The 19,729-nt window shown below is 42.5% G+C and overlaps 1 protein-coding gene across 2 annotated transcripts in view; it reads right to left on the bottom strand.

The window, feature by feature from the left end:
• The window catches only part of LOC115157540 (epidermal growth factor receptor substrate 15-like 1), a 60,601-nt gene that overhangs the window by 23,375 nt on the left and 17,497 nt on the right, over positions 1-19,729 (bottom strand). For both annotated transcript variants that reach the window (XM_029705889.1, XM_029705890.1), the window contains exons 12-19: positions 15,612-15,697; positions 14,682-14,754; positions 13,773-13,934; positions 12,130-12,327; positions 4,850-5,029; positions 3,737-3,854; positions 3,320-3,453; positions 2,765-2,837 (exon numbers count right to left, since the gene is read on the bottom strand). In XM_029705889.1, the coding sequence (XP_029561749.1) occupies positions 2,765-2,837; positions 3,320-3,453; positions 3,737-3,854; positions 4,850-5,029; positions 12,130-12,327; positions 13,773-13,934; positions 14,682-14,754; positions 15,612-15,697 (1,024 nt within the window). The remainder of the gene's footprint in view (positions 1-2,764; positions 2,838-3,319; positions 3,454-3,736; positions 3,855-4,849; positions 5,030-12,129; positions 12,328-13,772; positions 13,935-14,681; positions 14,755-15,611; positions 15,698-19,729) is intronic.

The raw sequence follows: 19,729 nt of genomic DNA, 5'->3' as shown, positions 1-19,729 counted from the left end.
CGACAGATGGATGTCTCTTAGTGATCGACAGATGGATGTCTCTTAGTGATCGACAGATGGATGTCTCTTAGTGATCGACAGATGGATGTCTCTTAGTGATCGACAGATGGATGTCTCTTAGTGATCGACAGATGGATGTCTCTTAGTGATCGACAGATGGATGTCTCTTAGTGATCGACAGATGGATGTCTCTTAGTGATCGACAGATGGATGTCTCTTAGTGATCGACAGATGGATGTCTCTTAGTGATCGACAGATGGATGTCTCTTAGTGATCGACAGATGGATGTCTCTTAGTGATCGACAGATGGATGTCTCTTAGTGATCGACAGATGGATGTCTCTTAGTGATCGACAGATGGATGTCTCTTAGTGAACGACAGATGGATGTCTCTTAGTGAACGACAGATGGATGTCTCTTAGTGATCGACAGATGGATGTCTCTTAGTGATCGACAGATGGATGTCTCTTAGTGATCGACAGATGGATGTCTCTTAGTGATCGACAGATGGATGTCTCTTAGTGATCGACAGATGGATGTCTCTTAGTGATCGACAGATGGATGTCTCTTAGTGATCGACAGATGGATGTCTCTTAGTGATCGACAGATGGATGTCTCTTAGTGATCGACAGATGGATGTCTCTTAGTGATCGACAGATGGATGTCTCTTAGTGATCGACAGATGGATGTCTCTTAGTGATCGACAGATGGATGTCTCTTAGTGATCGACAGATGGATGTCTCTTAGTGATCGACAGATGGATGTCTCTTAGTGATCGACAGATGGATGTCTCTTAGTGATCGACAGATGGATGTCTCTTAGTGATCGACAGATGGATGTCTCTTAGTGATCGACAGATGGATGTCTCTTAGTGATCGACAGATGGATGTCTCTTAGTGATCGACAGATGGATGTCTCTTAGTGATCGACAGATGGATGTCTCTTAGTGATCGACAGATGGATGTCTCTTAGTGATCGACAGATGGATGTCTCTTAGTGATCGACAGATGGATGTCTCTTAGTGATCGACAGATGGATGTCTCTTAGTGATCGACAGATGGATGTCTCTTAGTGATCGACAGATGGATGTCTCTTAGTGATCGACAGATGGATGTCTCTTAGTGATCGACAGATGGATGTCTCTTAGTGATCGACAGATGGATGTCTCTTAGTGATCGACAGATGGATGTCTCTTAGTGATAGACAGATGGATGTCTCTTAGTGATAGACAGATGGATGTCTCTTAGTGATAGACAGATGGATGTCTCTTAGTGATAGACAGATGGATGTCTCTTAGTGATAGACAGATGGATGTCTCTTAGTGATAGACAGATGGATGTCTCTTAGTGATAGACAGATGGATGTCTCTTAGTGATAGACAGATGGATGTCTCTTAGTGATAGACAGATGGATGTCTCTTAGTGATAGACAGATGGATGTCTCTTAGTGATAGACAGATGGATGTCTCTTAGTGATAGACAGATGGATGTCTCTTAGTGATAGACAGATGGATGTCTCTTAGTGATAGACAGATGGATGTCTCTTAGTGATAGACAGATGGATGTCTCTTAGTGATAGACAGATGGATGTCTCTTAGTGATAGACAGATGGATGTCTCTTAGTGATAGACAGATGGATGTCTCTTAGTGATAGACAGATGGATGTCTCTTAGTGATAGACAGATGGATGTCTCTTAGTGATAGACAGATGGATGTCTCTTAGTGATAGACAGATGGATGTCTCTTAGTGATAGACAGATGGATGTCTCTTAGTGATAGACAGATGGATGTCTCTTAGTGATAGACAGATGGATGTCTCTTAGTGATAGACAGATGGATGTCTCTTAGTGATAGACAGATGGATGTCTCTTAGTGATAGACAGATGGATGTCTCTTAGTGATAGACAGATGGATGTCTCTTAGTGATAGACAGATGGATGTCTCTTAGTGATAGACAGATGGATGTCTCTTAGTGATAGACAGATGGATGTCTCTTAGTGATAGACAGATGGATGTCTCTTAGTGATAGACAGATGGATGTCTCTTAGTGATAGACAGATGGATGTCTCTTAGTGATAGACAGATGGATGTCTCTTAGTGATAGACAGATGGATGTATCTTAGTGATAGACAGATGGATGTATCTTAGTGATAGACAGATGGATGTATCTTAGTGATAGACAGATGGATGTATCTTAGTGATATACAGATGGATGTATCTTAGTGATATACAGATATACAGATAGATGTATCTTAGCGATATACAGATAGATTTATCTTAGCGATATACAGATAGATTTATCTTAGCGATATACAGATAGATTTATCTTAGAGATATACAGATAGATTTATCTTAGAGATATACAGATAAGAGTTTGATTATCCTTTTCTGCTTCTAAATCTTGTGAAATTCAGAGTACTTAATGACCTGGTTGTAAATGTTCTCTGACATAGCCGAAAACAGCTTTAGAAAAACTAATATTTTGATATCCGCTGCTTTTTGAAAGATACAGCACATTATCTTCAAAACTGATAGGATGCTGAAAAGTCAGAAACGTTTTTTTTTTTTTTACTGTAAATGTCAATTGCAGCTAACGTATCTGGAGTGCACTGACTAAAAACAGTGATTCAAATGGATAGCAAGTGTGTGTGTGTGTGTGTGTGTGTGTGTGTGTGTGTGTGTGTGTGTGTGTGTGTGTGTGTGTGTGTGTGCGCGTGCGTGCGTGCGTGCGTGTGTGTGAGGTTGTATATTGCAGAGGAGAGGTACCTGTAGGCTTGGGGCTGGGCCGGGGGCTGTGGGAGGTTAACAGATTCCTGCTACCAGACAGACTGCCACCAGGCTGAGACAGGAATAGAAACACCACTAAGATCAACTCCATCAAGATACATTCATTCAACTGAAAACAGGATGTCATTTCAATACCAATATATTCAATAAATATGAACAAAATTACATACAGTATAATTTAAGGGATAAGGCCAATATACCACGGCAAAGGGCTGTTCTTATGCACGATGCAACGCTGAGTGCCTGGATACAGCCCTTAGCCGTGATATATTGTCCATATACCACAAACCCCTGAGGTGCCTTATTGCTATTATAAACTGGTTACCAACGTAATTACAGCAGTAAAAATAAATGTTTTGTCATACCCGTGGTATACGGTCTTATACACCACGTTTGTCAGCCAATCAGCATTCAGGGCTCGAACCACCCAGCTTATAATTCAATATAAATGTATTCAAATATGACATACTGTAAATAAATTACCATAGAAAATAATACATTAAATAATTCTGCCAGTAATTCAACATGTATTACCTTGATGGGGGGAGTAGGTTTTCTACTGAAGGGATCTGCTGAGGCAAACAGATCGGTCGTTTTCTTGAAGAAGTCTGAGGAAGCACCCTTGAATGGATCACTCTCTTTGAAGGGATCATCTGCTCCAAATGGATCTGAGAGGATTGAGACAAAATGTGACAAAGATCCTTGTGGATGGAAACATTTCTCATTAACGGTGGAGCATATACCACGTGGAGGCCTTTCTGTTCTGTTCAGGTGTACAAGCACATGTAGACCACACACTTTTCTCTAAAGGAATAGAACCTCATAGCCTCTGGAACATACAGTCCTAGCCATGGAATTAGAATCATTCCAGAATTGTTCCAACAATATGGTTCCGATAACACAACTATTTTGCATAAACATTCATTTGGTATAATATATTTATAAAGTTACCTTTGAAGAGGTCTGATTTGAAGGGGTCCTCTGTTTGGAAGGGGTCTGCTGCAGGAAGGGGTTTTGGTGTTGATTTGTTGCTGCTGAACATGGCTATCCTCGATTTGAAATTGTCCTCCTGATTTTGGGGGATTTTTTGGGGGACAAAATATTCAGATTGTTCAACCTCAAAAGATAAAAATCTTCTCCACTTCCATTCAAATCAACTGGATTGCCCAATGTTGGGACAACAACGCTTTACCAAGTGGAACTGAATGTAGACGCTTCTTCTTGTAATCTCTAACATAATGAACATTGAATAAAAAGATATCTAGTCTGTCAGGTGTGAGCAACAGGAAGTGAGGTCACACTAAACACAGTGAGAGCTCCACATGAATAGCTGGGTATATAATATACACTGAGTGTAGAAAACATTAAGAACATCTTCCCAATATTGAGTTGTATTCCCCCCCCGTGCTTTTTCCCCTCAGTACAGCTTCAATTCATCAGGGCATGGTGTTGAAAGCGTTCCACATGGATGCTGGCCCATGTTGACTGCAATGCTTCCCACAATTGAGACAAGTTGGTTGGATGTCCTTCGGGTGGTGGACCATTCTTGTTACACACAGGAAACTGTTGAGTGTGAGAAACCCAGCACCGTTGCAGTTCTTGACACAAACCGCAGTTCTTGACACAAACCAGTGCGCCTGGCACCTACTACCATACCCCGTTCAAAGGCACTTCAATCTTTTGTCTTGCCCATTGACCCTCTGAATGGTACACATACACAATCCATGTCTCAATTGTCTGAAAGCTTAAAAATCCTTCTTTAACCTGTCTCCTCCACTGATTGAAGTGGATTTAACAAGTGACATCAAAAAGGGATTGTAGTCTATGTCATCTAAAAAGCAAGTTAGATTATTAATGTTTTGTACTCTCAGTGTATATTCAAGTATAGGCATGCTCTTTCCAGTCTTCGGTCGTCTTCATTAAGGCACTACATAGCTAAAAGTTTTGCTACGAAAAACAAAAATGAGCATTTCTTATTCAGGTAGTCACTCCCCGTTTCAAATCAGTTTTATTCCATTTGATGCCTAATGAACACGATCCTGGTATCATGACAACACTACTCACCCTGGCTCCAAATTCCCCGTTCTCCCTCTCTGAGAATCCTACTTCGCTCATGTCTGCCAGGTTGGTCATGCTACCAGCATGAGTCTGGCTGTGGGTTCCATTCAGAGCGTTGTTGTATTGCTCTATAGTCTTAGTCACCTCCTGTTGACTGTCCTGGATCTGAGAAAGCTTACTACGAGCCTAAAGGGATAAAGGGATGTCAGTGAGTCTCCAGTAACACCGGCTGTTCTAGTAAAAGAGAGTAAGTATGTAGGGTTGTTGCGGTGACCGTATTACCGCCACACCGCCAGTCACGAGTCATGACCGCAGTTAAACTCCATGTGACCGTTTAGTCACGGTAACAAGGCTTCTCCAAGCTCTGATGGTGCTGATAGTTATTAGTAGCCTACCAAACTTGCTAACTGCCTGGTACTCAGCACTCTATTGTCCCTGTAATCCCTGACATCAATACAAATGTAATGGAACATCTAAATCAAAACACTTAATGAGAGCCCATGAGCTCATGTTGCACAACATTTCTATTGGCTACGCAATTGTGGGAGAAAACAGAGTGATGGCCTCTAATAAAAAGAGGAGGATCCCATCATCTTTCTATAGGCTAGGCCTACTATACGTATTTATCATCTCTCCTAATATTAATCATATTGCTTCACTTTACAACAGAAGTATAACCTACCTAGCTGGCATGAAAATAAACCACTGGAAAGGCGTCTTCCATTCGCTATTTAAGTGCATAGATTACATGTATTTTTCCCCTGCCACTGTTACGAGACAGGTACATGATAATGGTCCATTCTAAATCAAAACTCATTTCACACATATATTGTTGGGCTAGGGGGCAGTATTGAGAATTTTGGAAAAAATATGTGCCCATTTTTAACTGCCTCCTACACCAACTCAGAAGCTAGAATATGCATATTATTGTTCAGGTTTGGATAGAAAACACTCTGAATTTTCTAAAACTGTTTGAATGGTGTCTGTGAGTATAACAGAACTCCTATGGCAGGCAAAAACCTGACAAGGTTTCATGCAGGAAGTACCCTGTCTGACAAGTAGTCGTGCGTCTTGCATCTGTTTATTGAAAAGTAAGGATCTTAGCTGTAACGTGACAATTCCCAGGGCTCCGATAGGCTCTCAGAACCCGGGAAATACCTGAAGGTTGACGAGGCAGCCTCAGGCTGAAACACATTATCGCCTTTGGTAAGTGGCGGATCAGAGGACCTTTGAATGAGGCGCGTGCACGATTCGCTCCTGAGGAGAAATTTAATTCGGCTGTTTAGGCTCAATGCATATTCCCGGTCGGAATATTATCGCTTTTCTACGAGATAAATGGCATAAAAATTGGTTTTAAACAGCGGTTGACATGCTTCGAAGTACGGTAATGGAATATTTAGATTTTTTTTGTCAAGCCATGCGCGAGACCGTGATTTAGTATTCTGATAGTGTCTAGAACTCACGAACAAAACGTCGCTGTTTGGATATAACGATGGATTATTTGGGACCAAACCAACATTTGTTATTGAAGTAGAAGTCCTGGCAGTGTATTCTGACGAAGAACAAGCAAGGTAAGAACATTTTTCTTATAGGAAATGTGATTTTGGTGGAGGCTGACCTGGGTGGGTGTCTAAATAGCTAGCCCTGTGATGCCGGGCTATGTACTTAGATTATTGCAAAATGTGCTTCATCCGAAAAGCTATTTTAAAATCGGACATATCGAGTGCATAGAGGAGTAATGTATCTATAATTCTTAAAATAATTGTTATGCTTTTTGTTAACGTTTATCGTGAGTAATTTAGCAAACTGTTAGTAAATTCCCCGGAAGTTTGCGGGGGTTATGTTTTTTCTGAACGTCACATGCTAATGTAAAAAGCTGTTTTTTGATATAAATATGAACTTGATTGAACAGACATGCATGTATTGTATAACACAATGTCCTAGGTGTGTCATCTGATGAAGATCATAAAAGGTTAGTGCTGCATTTAGCTGTGGTTTGGGTTTATGTGACATGATATGCTAGCTTGAAAAATGGGTGTCTGATTATTTCTGGCTGGGCACTCTGCTGATATAATCTAATGTTTTGCTTTCGTTGTAAAGCCTTTTTGAAATCGGACAGTGTGGTTAGATTAACGAGATTCTTGTCTTTAAATAGCTGTAAAATAGTCATATGTTTGAGAAATTGAAGTAATAGTATTTCTAACGATTCAAAAATCGCGCCACTGGATTTCAGTGGCTGTTACGTAGGTGGGACGAGTTCGTCCCACATGCGCCAGAGAGGTTAAAACAAGATTAAATTAAGAATAGTCTGATAGGCTAATATTGTCACCCATCACTTGTGAATGATGTATTATCACTTAAGAATGGCGTATTATCGCTTGTGAATGACGTATTATCACTTGTGAATGACGTATTATCACTTGTGAATGGTGTATTATCACTTGTGAATGGTGTATTATCGCTTGTGAATGACGTATTATCACTTGTGAATGACGTATTATCACTTGTGAATGACGTATTATCACTTGTGAATGATATTGTGAATGACGTATTATCACTTGTGAATGACGTATTATCACTTGTGAATGACGTATTATCACTTGTGAATGACATATTATCGCTTGTGAATGACATATTATCGCTTGTGAATGACGTATTATCGCTTGTGAATGACGTATTATCACTTGTGAATGATGTATTATCGCTTGTGAATGGTGTATTATCACTTGTGAATGGTGTATTATCACTTGTGAATGATGTATTATCACTTGTGAATGATGTATTATCACTTGTGAATGATGTATTATCACTTAAGAATGGCGTATTATCACTTAATGGCGTATTATCACTTAAGAATGACGTATTATCACTTGTGAATGGTGTATTATCGCTTGTGAATGATGTATTATCGCTTGTGAATGGTGTATTATCGCTTGTGAATGATGTATTATCGCTTGTGAATGGTGTATTATCACTTGTGAATGATGTATTATCACTTGTGAATGACGTATTATCGCTTGTGAATGACGTATTATCACTTGTGAATGATGTATTATCGCTTGTGAATGGTGTATTATCGCTTGTGAATGGTGTATTATCGCTTGTGAATGATGTATTATCGCTTGTGAATGGTGTATTATCGCTTGTGAATGGTGTATTATCGCTTGTGAATGATGTATTATCGCTTGTGAATGGTGTATTATCGCTTGTGAATGGTGTATTATCGCTTGTGAATGGTGTATTATCGCTTGTGAATGGTGTATTATCGCTTGTGAATGGTGTATTATCGCTTGTGAATGGTGTATTATCGCTTGTGAATGATGTATTATCGCTTGTGAATGATGTATTATCGCTTGTGAATGGTGTATTATCGCTTGTGAATGGTGTATTATCGCTTGTGAATGGTGTATTATCGCTTGTGAATGATCCCCAGCGTAAGACAAGGAACAGCGGATGCCTTTTTATTTATTTTTGCAACTATTTAAAATCATAGTGGCATACCTCATGTAAGCTAGCCCATAGGCCTATATGTTTTGATAAGGTTTGTATCACAACTAAAGTTAGTGCTAAACACAGCTGCTAGAATCTTGACTAGAACCCAAAAATTTGATCATATTACTCCAGTGCTAGCCTCTCTACACTGGCTTCCTGTTAAGGCAAGGGCTGATTTCAAGGTTTTACTGCTAACCTACAAAGCATTACATGGGCTTGCTCCTACCTATCTTTCTGATTTGGTTCTGCCGTACATATCTACACGTACGCTACGGTCACAAGACACAGGCCTCCTTACTGTCCCTAGAATTTCTAAGCAAACAGCTGGAGGCAGGGCATTCTCCTATAGAGCTCCATTTTTATGGAATGGTCTGCCTATCCATGTGAGAGACGCAGACTCGGTCTCAACCTTTAAGTCTTTATTGAAGACTCATCTCTTCAGTAGGTCCTATGATTGAGTGTAGTCTGGCCCAGGAGTGTGAAGGTGAACGGAAAGGCACTGGAGCAACGAACCACCCTTGCTGTCTCTGCCTGGCCGGTTCCCCTCTCTCCACTGGGATTCTCTGCCTCTAACCCTATTACAGGGGCTGAGTCACTGGCTTACTGGTGTTCTTCCATGCCGTCCCTAGGAGGGGTGCGTCACTTGAGTGGGTTGAGTCACTGACGTGATCTTCCTGTCCTGGTTGGCGCCCCCCCTTGAGTTGTGCCGAGGCGGAGATCTTTGTGGGCTATACTCGGCCTTGTCTCAGGACGGTAAGTTGGTGGTTGAAGATATTCCTCTAGTGGGTGGGGTTATAACCTGCCTGTTTGGCCCTGTCCTGGGATTTTATCGGATGGGGCCACAGTGTCTCCTGACCCCTCCTGTCTCAGCCTCTAGTATTTATGCTGCAGTAGTTTATGTGTCGGGGGGCTAGGGTCAGTCTGTTATATCTGGAGTATTTCTCCTGTCTTATCCGGTGTCCTGTGTGAATTTAAGTATGCTGTCTCTAATTCTCTATTTCTTTCTTTCTCTCTCTCGGAGGACCTGAGCCCTAGGACCTGCCATGATGACTTCTTGTTGTCCCCAGTCTACCTGGCCGTGCTGCTGCTCCAGTTTCAACTGTTCTGCCTGCGGCTATGGAACCCTGACCCTGCTGGTCATCTATGAACATTTGAATATCTTGGCCATGTTCTGTTATAATCTCCACCCGGCACAGCCAGAAGAAGACTAACCACCCCTCATAGCCTGGTTCCTCTCTAGGTTTCTTCCTAGGGAGTTTTTCCTAGCCACCATGCTTCTACACCTGCATTGCTTGCTGTTTGGGGTTTTAGGCTGGGTTTCTGTACAGCCCTTTGTGACATCAGCTGATGTAAGAAGGGCTTTATAAATAAATTTGATTGATTGATAAAGTGTCCAAATAACTTCTTAAAATTAAGCACATTAATCCGCTTTACAACCGGTGTAGAGCTTAACTGGCATACATTACCAGCGTGTGAGTTTCAAGATTAGGGAATATCATTTACACCATAAAATTGCACCTTTATAATAAAGCAATACATGCTTAAATCGCATTTTGCGGTCACTTGAGGAAGGTGTTTTTCCGCTAATTGATTGCATTTTGGAACATTTTAGTCATTTAGCAGATGCTCTTGTCCAGAGCGACTTACAGGAGCAATTAGGGTTAAGTGCCTTGCTCAAGGGCACATCGGCAGATTTCCCCCTAGTTGGCTCAGGGATTCGAACCAGCGACCTTTCGGTTACTGGCCCAACATTCTTAACCACTAGACCACCTGCCGCCCCTTAAATAAATATAATGTGAAGAAATAGCCAAATAGCTTGTCAACATTTTAAGCTAGATGTTCTAATCGGTTGTGTCAGCCTCATTGTGTAGAAAAGTTTTTGTTGATGCTAGTGGTTGTATTAATTTGGGATCTATCACATCCCACAACTGCTTGAAATATTTATTTCTCGCACAGAAGGACAAGTTGACCAATAGAAAATGTCAACTTTTGTACTATGGGGGATAGTAGATTAACACAGGCTGGTGGATTTGCTGTACGTTAGGCCTACTCATCTTGTTGGCTGACGGAAAGTAAATGTGGACAGTTCAATATGTGCCTCAGAATTCAAGAGGAACGTGTGCAGTTACGTCCCCGATGTGTCTGTCCCCGATGTGTCTGTCCCCGATGTGTCTGTCCCCGATGTGTCTGTCCCCGATGTGTCTAACCCCGATGTGTCTGTCTGAGAGCTGAGATACCTGTGAGAACGACCCCGATCACATGACGTGCATTGGCGAATAAGAATTGAGATATCTGAGAGAGAGCCATGCGAGTGTGAGGTGTTTCGGAGCACGGCGATTGGCAAGCTGGGAGAAGGGAATAATAATTATTAATATTCAGCCCAAGAGCACAACAACCACTGGCCGCATAAGGCATGAATTTTTTCAGGGGACATTACGGCCACACAAGAGACATGCCACCGGGAAATTCGAGGCATTATCAAGTGCTTGTGAATGAGAGCTTTTTTCAAGTCATCATTTTGAGTTTTTTCAAGTCATCATTAGAGTCTCATCATGCAGCCTTATTAAACATCAAAACATATAGCCCAAAGTTTGTATCACAACTAAAATAGCATAAACAGCTAAACTAAGCATATAGGAGGACCTGTTTCTTTGTTAACCGCTCAAAACAGAATAGCCACGTGTTCACTCCCTCGGAAAACATTTGGAGAAAATATCCTTTCTATTTTATTCAGCTATGTTCAATTGTATTCTTCATACTATAAAATAATACCATGGAATTCTAAGCAAATCTTGTCTGCTAAAAGCACTAGTGTAGCCCACAGCCATATGGCATAGCCATATCAGGGACTAACATAAGGACAACTCAGAACATGTTCTTCTGAAATAGACTACATTTTCTTCATATCATGTTTCTTTGGATATGTCTAAAATAAATAATGGATTTTTTAAAAATTATTAAATGTAGATGTTTGAAAGGTCTGCATCAGTGGCTTGTAGGCTATGTGTGGAAGGCAGGAGATGCTTAACCTGTTTATGTTAATGGTCAATTACCATTAGACCGACAGTTATTTGCTTAACAATTACCGGCTGCCAAAATATAATGGCCGCCACAACCCTACATTTAAAACTTTATTAATAAAAGCCTGCAGGGACAATGGGTTGTCAGTCTACGAAAATAACACTGTCTGTTCTTGTGAAAGTCCCATCTAGAAACAACCCCTAGCCCGTACCCTCTAGTCCAGGGTTTCTTAAACTATGGGCGGGGACCCAAAGTGGGCCCTGGGCATGTGAGAGGTGGGTTCGAGTCATGAGAATACATCTAGAAATCACACACAATTTCTTCTAAATTGGGGTCGATGTAGGATGATTTGGGTCACGGGAGGACAGTCAATTTCTCATTTGGTTCTTGAGCTGTAAAGGTTTAAGAACCCCACGCTAGATCTGAAAGCATTGGACAGGTAGAAACAAAATGGGAACAGTCCCGTGTGGCTCAGTTGGTAGAGCATGGTGTTTGCAATGCCAGGGTTGTGGGTTCGATTCCCACGGGGGACCAGTACAAAAAAAAAAGACAAAAAAAATGTATGTAATGTATGTATTCACTACTGTAAGTCGCTCTGGATAAGAGCGTCTGCTAAATGACTAAAATGTAAAATGTAAATGTAAATTTAGCCATTAAAAAGGGAACATTTCTATTTTCCGGATGGACATTAAAAAGTTCCATTCTACTCCAAACGTGACTTAATACAACATTTGTCTATGATAATGAGCTATAGCATCTCTCTATCCACGTACCTGGTTGATCTCATCCTGGGTGGCCTTGAGTGACTTGATGATGGAGTCTAGCTGCATGCGTCCGGCCAGTAGGTTCTGCTCTAGCTGCTTCTCCTCCAACTGCAGTTTATTCAGGTCACACTTGGTACGGCTCAGCTCATCCTCCTGACTCTGCAGGTCAGACTCCTGACTGTGGATCTGGCTCTGTAAGGATGAGATCTGGATGGAGGGAGAAGAGGAGGCGAGTAGAATTTAAGGAGAGAGAGAGAGAGAGAGAGAGAGAGAGAGAGAAACAGAGACAGAGAGAGAGAGAAAGAGAGAGAGGGAGAGACAGGGAGAGACGGCGAGACAGGGCGAGACAGGGCGAGAGAGAGACAGGGAGAGAGACAGGGAGAGAGACAGGGAGAGAGAGAGACAGGGAGAGAGAGAGACAGGGAGAGAGAGAGACAGGGAGAGAGAGAGAGAGACAGGGAGAGAGAGAGACAGGGAGAGAGAGAGAAAGAGAGAGGAGAGAGTCAACAGAAAATGAGGGAAATGGAGAGAAAGAATAAAAGAGACACAGAAAGTGTCAAAATAACTGCTCACAAAACAGCTCAGAGGGTGTCAAAATAACTGCTCACAAAACAGCTCAGAGGGTGTCAAAATAACTGCTCACAAAACAACTCAGAGGGTGTCAAAATAACTACTCACAAGACAGCTCAGAGGGTGTCAAAATAACTACTCACAAGACAGCTCAGAGGGTGTCAAAATAACTACTCACAAAACAGCTCAGAGGGTGTCAAAATAACTACTCACAAAACAGCTCAGAGGGTGTCAAAATAACTGCTCATAAGACAGCTCAGAGGGTGTCAAAATAACTACTCACAAAACAGCTCAGAGGGTGTCAAAATAACTGCTCATAAGACAGCTCAGAGGGTGTTAAAATAACTGTTCATAAGACAGCTCAGAGGGTGTCAAAATAACTACTCACAAGACAGCTCAGAGGGTGTCAAAATAACTGCTCATAAGACAGCTCAGAAAGAGTCTGGGAAAGGGGGGTACCTAGTCAGTTGTACAACAACGCCTTCAACTGAAATGTGTCTTCCGCATTTAACCCAACCCCTCTGAATCAGAGAGGTGCGGGGGGCTGCCTCAATCAACATCCACGTCTTCGGTGCCCAGGGAACAGTGAGTTAACTGCCTTGTTCAGGGGCAGAACGACCATGTTTTTCCTTGTCAGCTCGGGGATTGGATCCAGCAACCTTTCGGGTTACTGGCCCAACGCTCTAACCACTAGACTACCTGCCGCAGGCTACCTGCGATCCAAGCTAGAGGAATCCTATGAGAATAAGATACGATAAGCGCTAGTGACGGCCTGTAACTGGGGACAAGCGTTTTGGACATTCAGATAAGCCTCTGTAACTGGGGACAAGCGTTTTGGACATTCAGATAAGCCTCTGTAACTGGGGACAAGCGTTTTGGACATTCAGATAAGCCTCTGTAACTGGGGACAAGCGTTTTGGACATTCAGATAAGCCTCTATAACTGGGGACAAGCGTTTTGGACATTCAGATAAGCCTCTGTAACTGGGGACAAGCGTTTTGGACATTCAGATAAGCCTCTGTAACTGGGGACAAGCGCTTTCCTGTCTAGACCACGATCGTATAGGTGTGTTGCTGACTGACCAGCGTGGACTGATCCTGACACTTCAGATGGACGTCTTTTAGCATTCCCTCCAGCTTGTTCCTCTGCTGGTCCATCTCCTCCAGCTGCTGCTGAGCATCCTGCTTCTGGGCCTCCAGGTCCTGCAGACCACCACTCTCCTGGTCCAGGTCCCCCTGCATCTCCTGTTAAAATACATACAGTAATCAGACCAGACCACCACTCTCCTGATCCAGGTCCTCCTGCATCTCCTGTTAAAATACATACAGTAATCAGACCAGACCACCGCTCTCCTGATCCAGGTCCTCCTGCATCTCCTGTTAAAATACATACAGTAATCAGACCAGACCACCACTCTCCTGGTCCAGGTCCTCCTGCATCTCCTGTTAAAATACATACAGTAATCAGACCAGACTACCACTCTCCTGATCCTGGTCCTCCTGCATCTCCTGTTAAAATACATACAGTAATCAGACCAGACCACCACTCTCCTGGTCCAGGTCCTCCTGCATCTCCTGTTAAAATACATACAGTAATCAGACCAGACCACCACTCTCCTGGTCCAGGTCCTCCTGCATCTCCTGTTAAAATACATACAGTAATCAGACCAGACTACCACTCTCCTGGTCCACGTCCTCCTGCATCTCCTGAGGGAATGGTGGAAGGGAAGGAGACCTCAGCAATAGAGATATAGGCGCTTTCTCAATTTGTCTTTTCTTGATTCCTTGCATCCTCACATCCATCCCAAAAATAATTGGAAGTTCAGGTTTGAGGTGGGGTGGAGTCAGATATTTTCCGCCAATCTGTTTTGAGTAGTTGTGATTGAACAAGCTGTGTAGTCCATGAGACACTTCAGGATGAGAGTTCCCTTCCCCTGGATTAGACCCATTAAGAATCCATAAAATGGGTCCCTTACTCTCTGTGTGTCTCACCTGAATTTCCTTGTTCTTCTGTCTGATGGCTTCCTCTTTGTCCCTGATGTCCTGCTCCAGAGTGTACTTCTCTCTGCAACAACATTCACACACACACACACACACACACACACACACACACACACACACACACACAGCTAGGTGAGAAGGAGATTATGTCAAATTGTACGTTATTACCTCCCCCAAGTGCTTGGAGATTAGTTGACTGTGCAGTCTCTGGGGGATCTGCAAGGTATGGATGGAGAAACACTGCCCTAGCCAATGCTAGACACGGCAACAATGCCTTTGTGTCACCAGGTTACCTGAGTGTATCCCACTGTAAAAGATAAGAGTGCTGAGGAGGCAGTATGAAGAGGACACAGTTTACAGAACACACATCAGGGAAACCCACAAGGCACGACATAGAGGATCAGTAGGGAAACCAGAGAGAGTGTCTGTTCCAAAACATAGCTTCCTATCCTCATCTCCTTGGTTGTGCTCTGTACACAAAGTACAGAGTTTCTGTGAACAACAGACAATAAAAGTAGATTTAATCCAACGAAGAAGATCTCCCCCTGGCTGTTAAAAGAAATGACAAACAAAGATGTCCTCCAGCCAAGCAAAGGGGTTAGGGTTAGTGATCTACGCTTAGAGTTCTGGGCTTAGAGTTCAGGGCTTAGTGTTCTGGGCTCAGAGTTCTGGGCTCAGAGTTCTGGGCTCAGTGTTCTGGGCTTAGTGTTCTGGGCTTAGTGTTCTGGGCTTAGTGTTCTGGGCTTAGTGTTCTGGGCGTAGAGTTCTGGGTTTTGTGTTCTGGGTTTAGTGTTCTGGGTATAGTGTTCTGGGTATAGTGTTCTGGGTTTAGAGTTCTGGGTTTAGAGTTCTGGGCTTAGAGTTCTGGGCTCAGTGTTCTGGGTTTATAGTTCGGGGTTTATAGTTCGGGGAGGGGCTCACCTCTGCAGCTGGGCGATTTCCTGACTGATGTCATCCAGCTCTTTGATGCCTGTCAGGTCAGCTGACTCTGTAGAACTGCTACTGTCCTGGGGATGGGGGCAGAGGATGAGGAAGAGAGGGGAGGGATGAACAGGGTGACAGAAGAGACATAAGAGAAGGAAATGCAAAAAAAGGGGTAGAGAGTGGGGTGTGGAGAAACAGAGGAAAGAAGAAGAAGAGTGGGTCAGAGAGATTCTGCTCTGAGGGAGAGAGAGGAGCTCCCTACTGCTGCATCACCACAACGTTAACACAGGAAGGAGCTCTGTCGCACGCTGGGTATGTAGTACATAGTCAACGGTAGGCTTCGAGGGGACCCCTACGGTAGGTACACCTACAGCTCATCTCTTGGCAGTAGTACTGTAGACTACTTTATCACCGACCTCAACCCAGAGTCTCTCAGAGCGTTTACAGTCAGCCCACTGACACCCCTATCAGATCACAGCAAAATCACAGTCTACTTGAACGGAGCAATACTCAACCATGAGGCATCGAAGCCGAACAAACTGCACACTATTAAGGAATGTTATAGATAGACGGAGGGTATTGTAGAAACCTACCAAACCAACAACAAATCTAATCCCTGCTAGACAACTTCCTGGACAAAATGTTTTCCTGCAATAGTGAAGGTGTAAACTTAGCAGTAGGAAGCCTGAATAATATATTTTACCTATCAGCTAACATATCAAATTTAAATTCAGGCAGAAAACCTAAGACAACTAACATCAATGAGAAATGGTTTGATGTTGAATGTAAAAACCTAAGAATCTTTTTTGAGAAACCTATCCAACCAAAAACATAGAGAACCAGAAAACCTGAGCCTATGGCTTCACTATGGTGAATCACTAAAATAATACAGAAAAAGAAGGAACAGCATGACAGAAAACAGCTCAATGTGATTTAAGAATGCATAGAATCAAATCACTTCTGGGAAAATTGGTACGCACTAAACAAACACCACAAAGAGCTAGCTATCCAAAATGGAGATGTACGGATAAAACCACTTCTCCAACCTTTTGGACATATAACAAAGAACCAAAAGCTAAAACATATACATGATCATTTACTGAACTTAGAATCAGCTACTAAAGATCAGAACCCACTGGATTCTCCAATTACATTGGATGAACTACAGGATCAAACCCTACAACCTAAAAAGGGCCTGTGGTGTTGATGGTATCCTCAATGAAATGATCAAATATACAGACCACAAATTCAAATAGGCTATTCTTAAACTCTTCAACAACATTGACTGATCTGATCCCCCCAATCCACAAAAGCGGAGCCAAATTTGACCGCAATAATTACAGTGGAATTGGCGTCAGCCGTAATCTCTGAAAAATCCAACATTTACTCAGTGAAAACAACTTCCTGAGCAAATGACAAATTGGCTTCTTACCAACATACCGTATGACAAACCACACACCCTAACTGACAAACAAAACAAAAGTAAAGTCTTCTCACGCTTTGTTGATTTCAAAATTTGGCATGAGGGTCTGCTATACAAATTGATGGAAAGCGGTGTTGGGGGAGAAAGCATATGACATTATTAAATCAATGTACACAAACAACAAGTGTGCAGTTAAAATAGGCAATAAAACACAGATGTATTTTCTCAGGGCCGTGGGGTGAGACAGGGATGCAGCTTAAGCCCCACCCTCTTCAATATATATATCAATGAATTGGCGAGGGCACTACAACAGTCTGTAGCACCCGGCCTCACCCTACTAGAATTTGAAGTCAAATGTCTACTGTTTGCTGATGATCTCGTGCTTCTGTCACCAACCAAGGAAGACCTACAGCAGCACCTAGATCTTCTGCACAGATTCTGTCAGACCTGGGCCCTGACAGACCTGGGCCCTGACAGTAAATCTCAGTAAGACCAACATAATGGTATTCCAAAATAGGTCCAGCAGCCAAGACAACAAATATAAATTCTATCTAGACACTGTTGCCCTAGAGCACACAAATAATTATTCCTACCTAGGCCTAAACATCAACACCAAAGGTAACTTCCACAAAGCTGTGAACGATCTAAAAGACAAGGCAAGAAGGGCCTTCCACGCCATCAAAATGAACATAAAACATCACAATTAGGATCTGGCTAAAATACTTCAATCAGTTATCGAACCTATGGTTGTGAGGTCTGGGGTCCACTCACCAACCAAGAAGTCACAAAATGGGACAAACACCCAATTGAGATTCTGCATGCAGAATTCTGCAAAAATATACTTTGTGTACAATGCAAAATCCCGAACAATGCAGAGCAGAATTAGGACTATAGCCACTAGTTATCAACATCCAGAAAAGAGCCGCTAAATTCTACAACCACCTAAACAGGAAGCGATGCCCACACATTCCACCACAAAGCCATCACCTACAGAGAGATGAACCTGGAGAAGAGTCCCCTCAGAGCCCTCACCTACAGAGAGATGAACCTGGAGAAGAGTCCCCTCAGAGCCCTCACCTACAGAGAGATCAACCTATAGAAGAGTCCCCTCAGAGCCCTCACCTACAGAGAGATCAACCTATAGAAGAGTCCCCTAAGCAAGCTGGTTCTAGGACTCTGTTCACAAATACAAACAGACCCCACAGAGCCCCAGGACAGAAACACATTTAGACCCAACCAAATTATGAGAAAGCAAAAAGATAACCATTTGACACACTGGAAAGAATCAACCAAAAAACAGAGCAAATTGGAATGCTATCTGGCCCTAAACAGAGAGTACACAGTGGCAGAATACCTGACCACTGTGACTGACCCCAAATTAACAAAATCCTTGACCATGTACAGACTCAGTGAGCATAGCCTTGCTACTGAGAGGGGCCACCATAGGCAGACCTGGCTCTCAAGAGAAGACAGGCTGTGCACACTGCTCACAAAATGAGGTGGAAACCGAGCTACACTTCCTAACCACCCGCCAAATGTATGACCACATTAGAGAGACATGTTTTTCACAGATCATACAGACCCACAAAGAATTTGAAAACAAATCAAACATTGATAAATTCCCATATCTGTTAGGCTACATACCGCAGTGTGAAATCACAGTTGCATGATTTGTGGGCCATTGCCATGAGAAAAGGGCAAACAAGTGGAGCACAAACATTGCAAATACAACCTATATTTATCTGTGTATTTATTTCCAACTACTTGCACAATGTTACAACACTGTACATAGCCAATAATATAACATTTGAAACTTCTATAAACTTTTGTGAGTTTAATATTCACTAATGTTTCCCTTGCTGGTCTATTCCATTTGCATTTGAAATGTAAACATGTTTCCCACGCCAAGAAAGGCCTTTGAATAGAGAAAGAAAGAAAGAAAGAGAGAGAGAAAGAGAGAGAGAAAGAGAGAGAGAAAGAGAGAAAGAGAGAAAGAGAGAGAGAGAGAGAGAGAGAGAGAGAGAGAGAGAGAGAGAGAGAGAGAGAGAGAGAGAGAGAGAGAGAGAGAGAGAGAGAGAGAGAGATTCCACAGTGAACTGAATCAGCCAGAGGTCATTATGAGGTTTAGACAGACAGGGGTGTTATCACTCTAGACCACCACAAGGTGGCAGTGTTCACCTTGAAATCAGTAAAATTCTGAGGTGAGGCTGGAAATATTAGAATGCATTCATCCCTTCCTTGGCATTGGTAATACATAAACAATAGGTTATGACACACCACAGGAAATACATCTGTACAAATATTGTGCTTTACACTGTGAAACAAAGGACAGTGAAACAACACCAGACAGTAACACGACACAGTAACACAACACCAGAGAGTAACACAACACCAGACAGTAACACAACACCAGACAGTAACACAACACCAGACAGTAACACAACACAGTAACACAACACAGTAACACAACACCACCAGACAGTAACACAACACCACCAGACAGTAACACAACACCACCAGACAGTAACACAACACCACCAGACAGTAACACAACACAGTAACACAACACAGTAACACAACACCAGACAGTAACACAACACAGTAACACGACACCAGACAGTAACACAACACAGTAACACAACACAGTAACACAACACAGTAACACAACACAGTAACACAACACCAGACAGTA

Source organism: Salmo trutta, chromosome 21 (assembly GCF_901001165.1).
Source record: "Salmo trutta chromosome 21, fSalTru1.1, whole genome shotgun sequence".
Taxonomy (NCBI): Eukaryota; Metazoa; Chordata; class Actinopteri; order Salmoniformes; family Salmonidae; genus Salmo; species Salmo trutta.
Note: the sequence above shows the minus strand (reverse complement) of the source record. Positions and strands in the feature narration are given on the sequence as shown.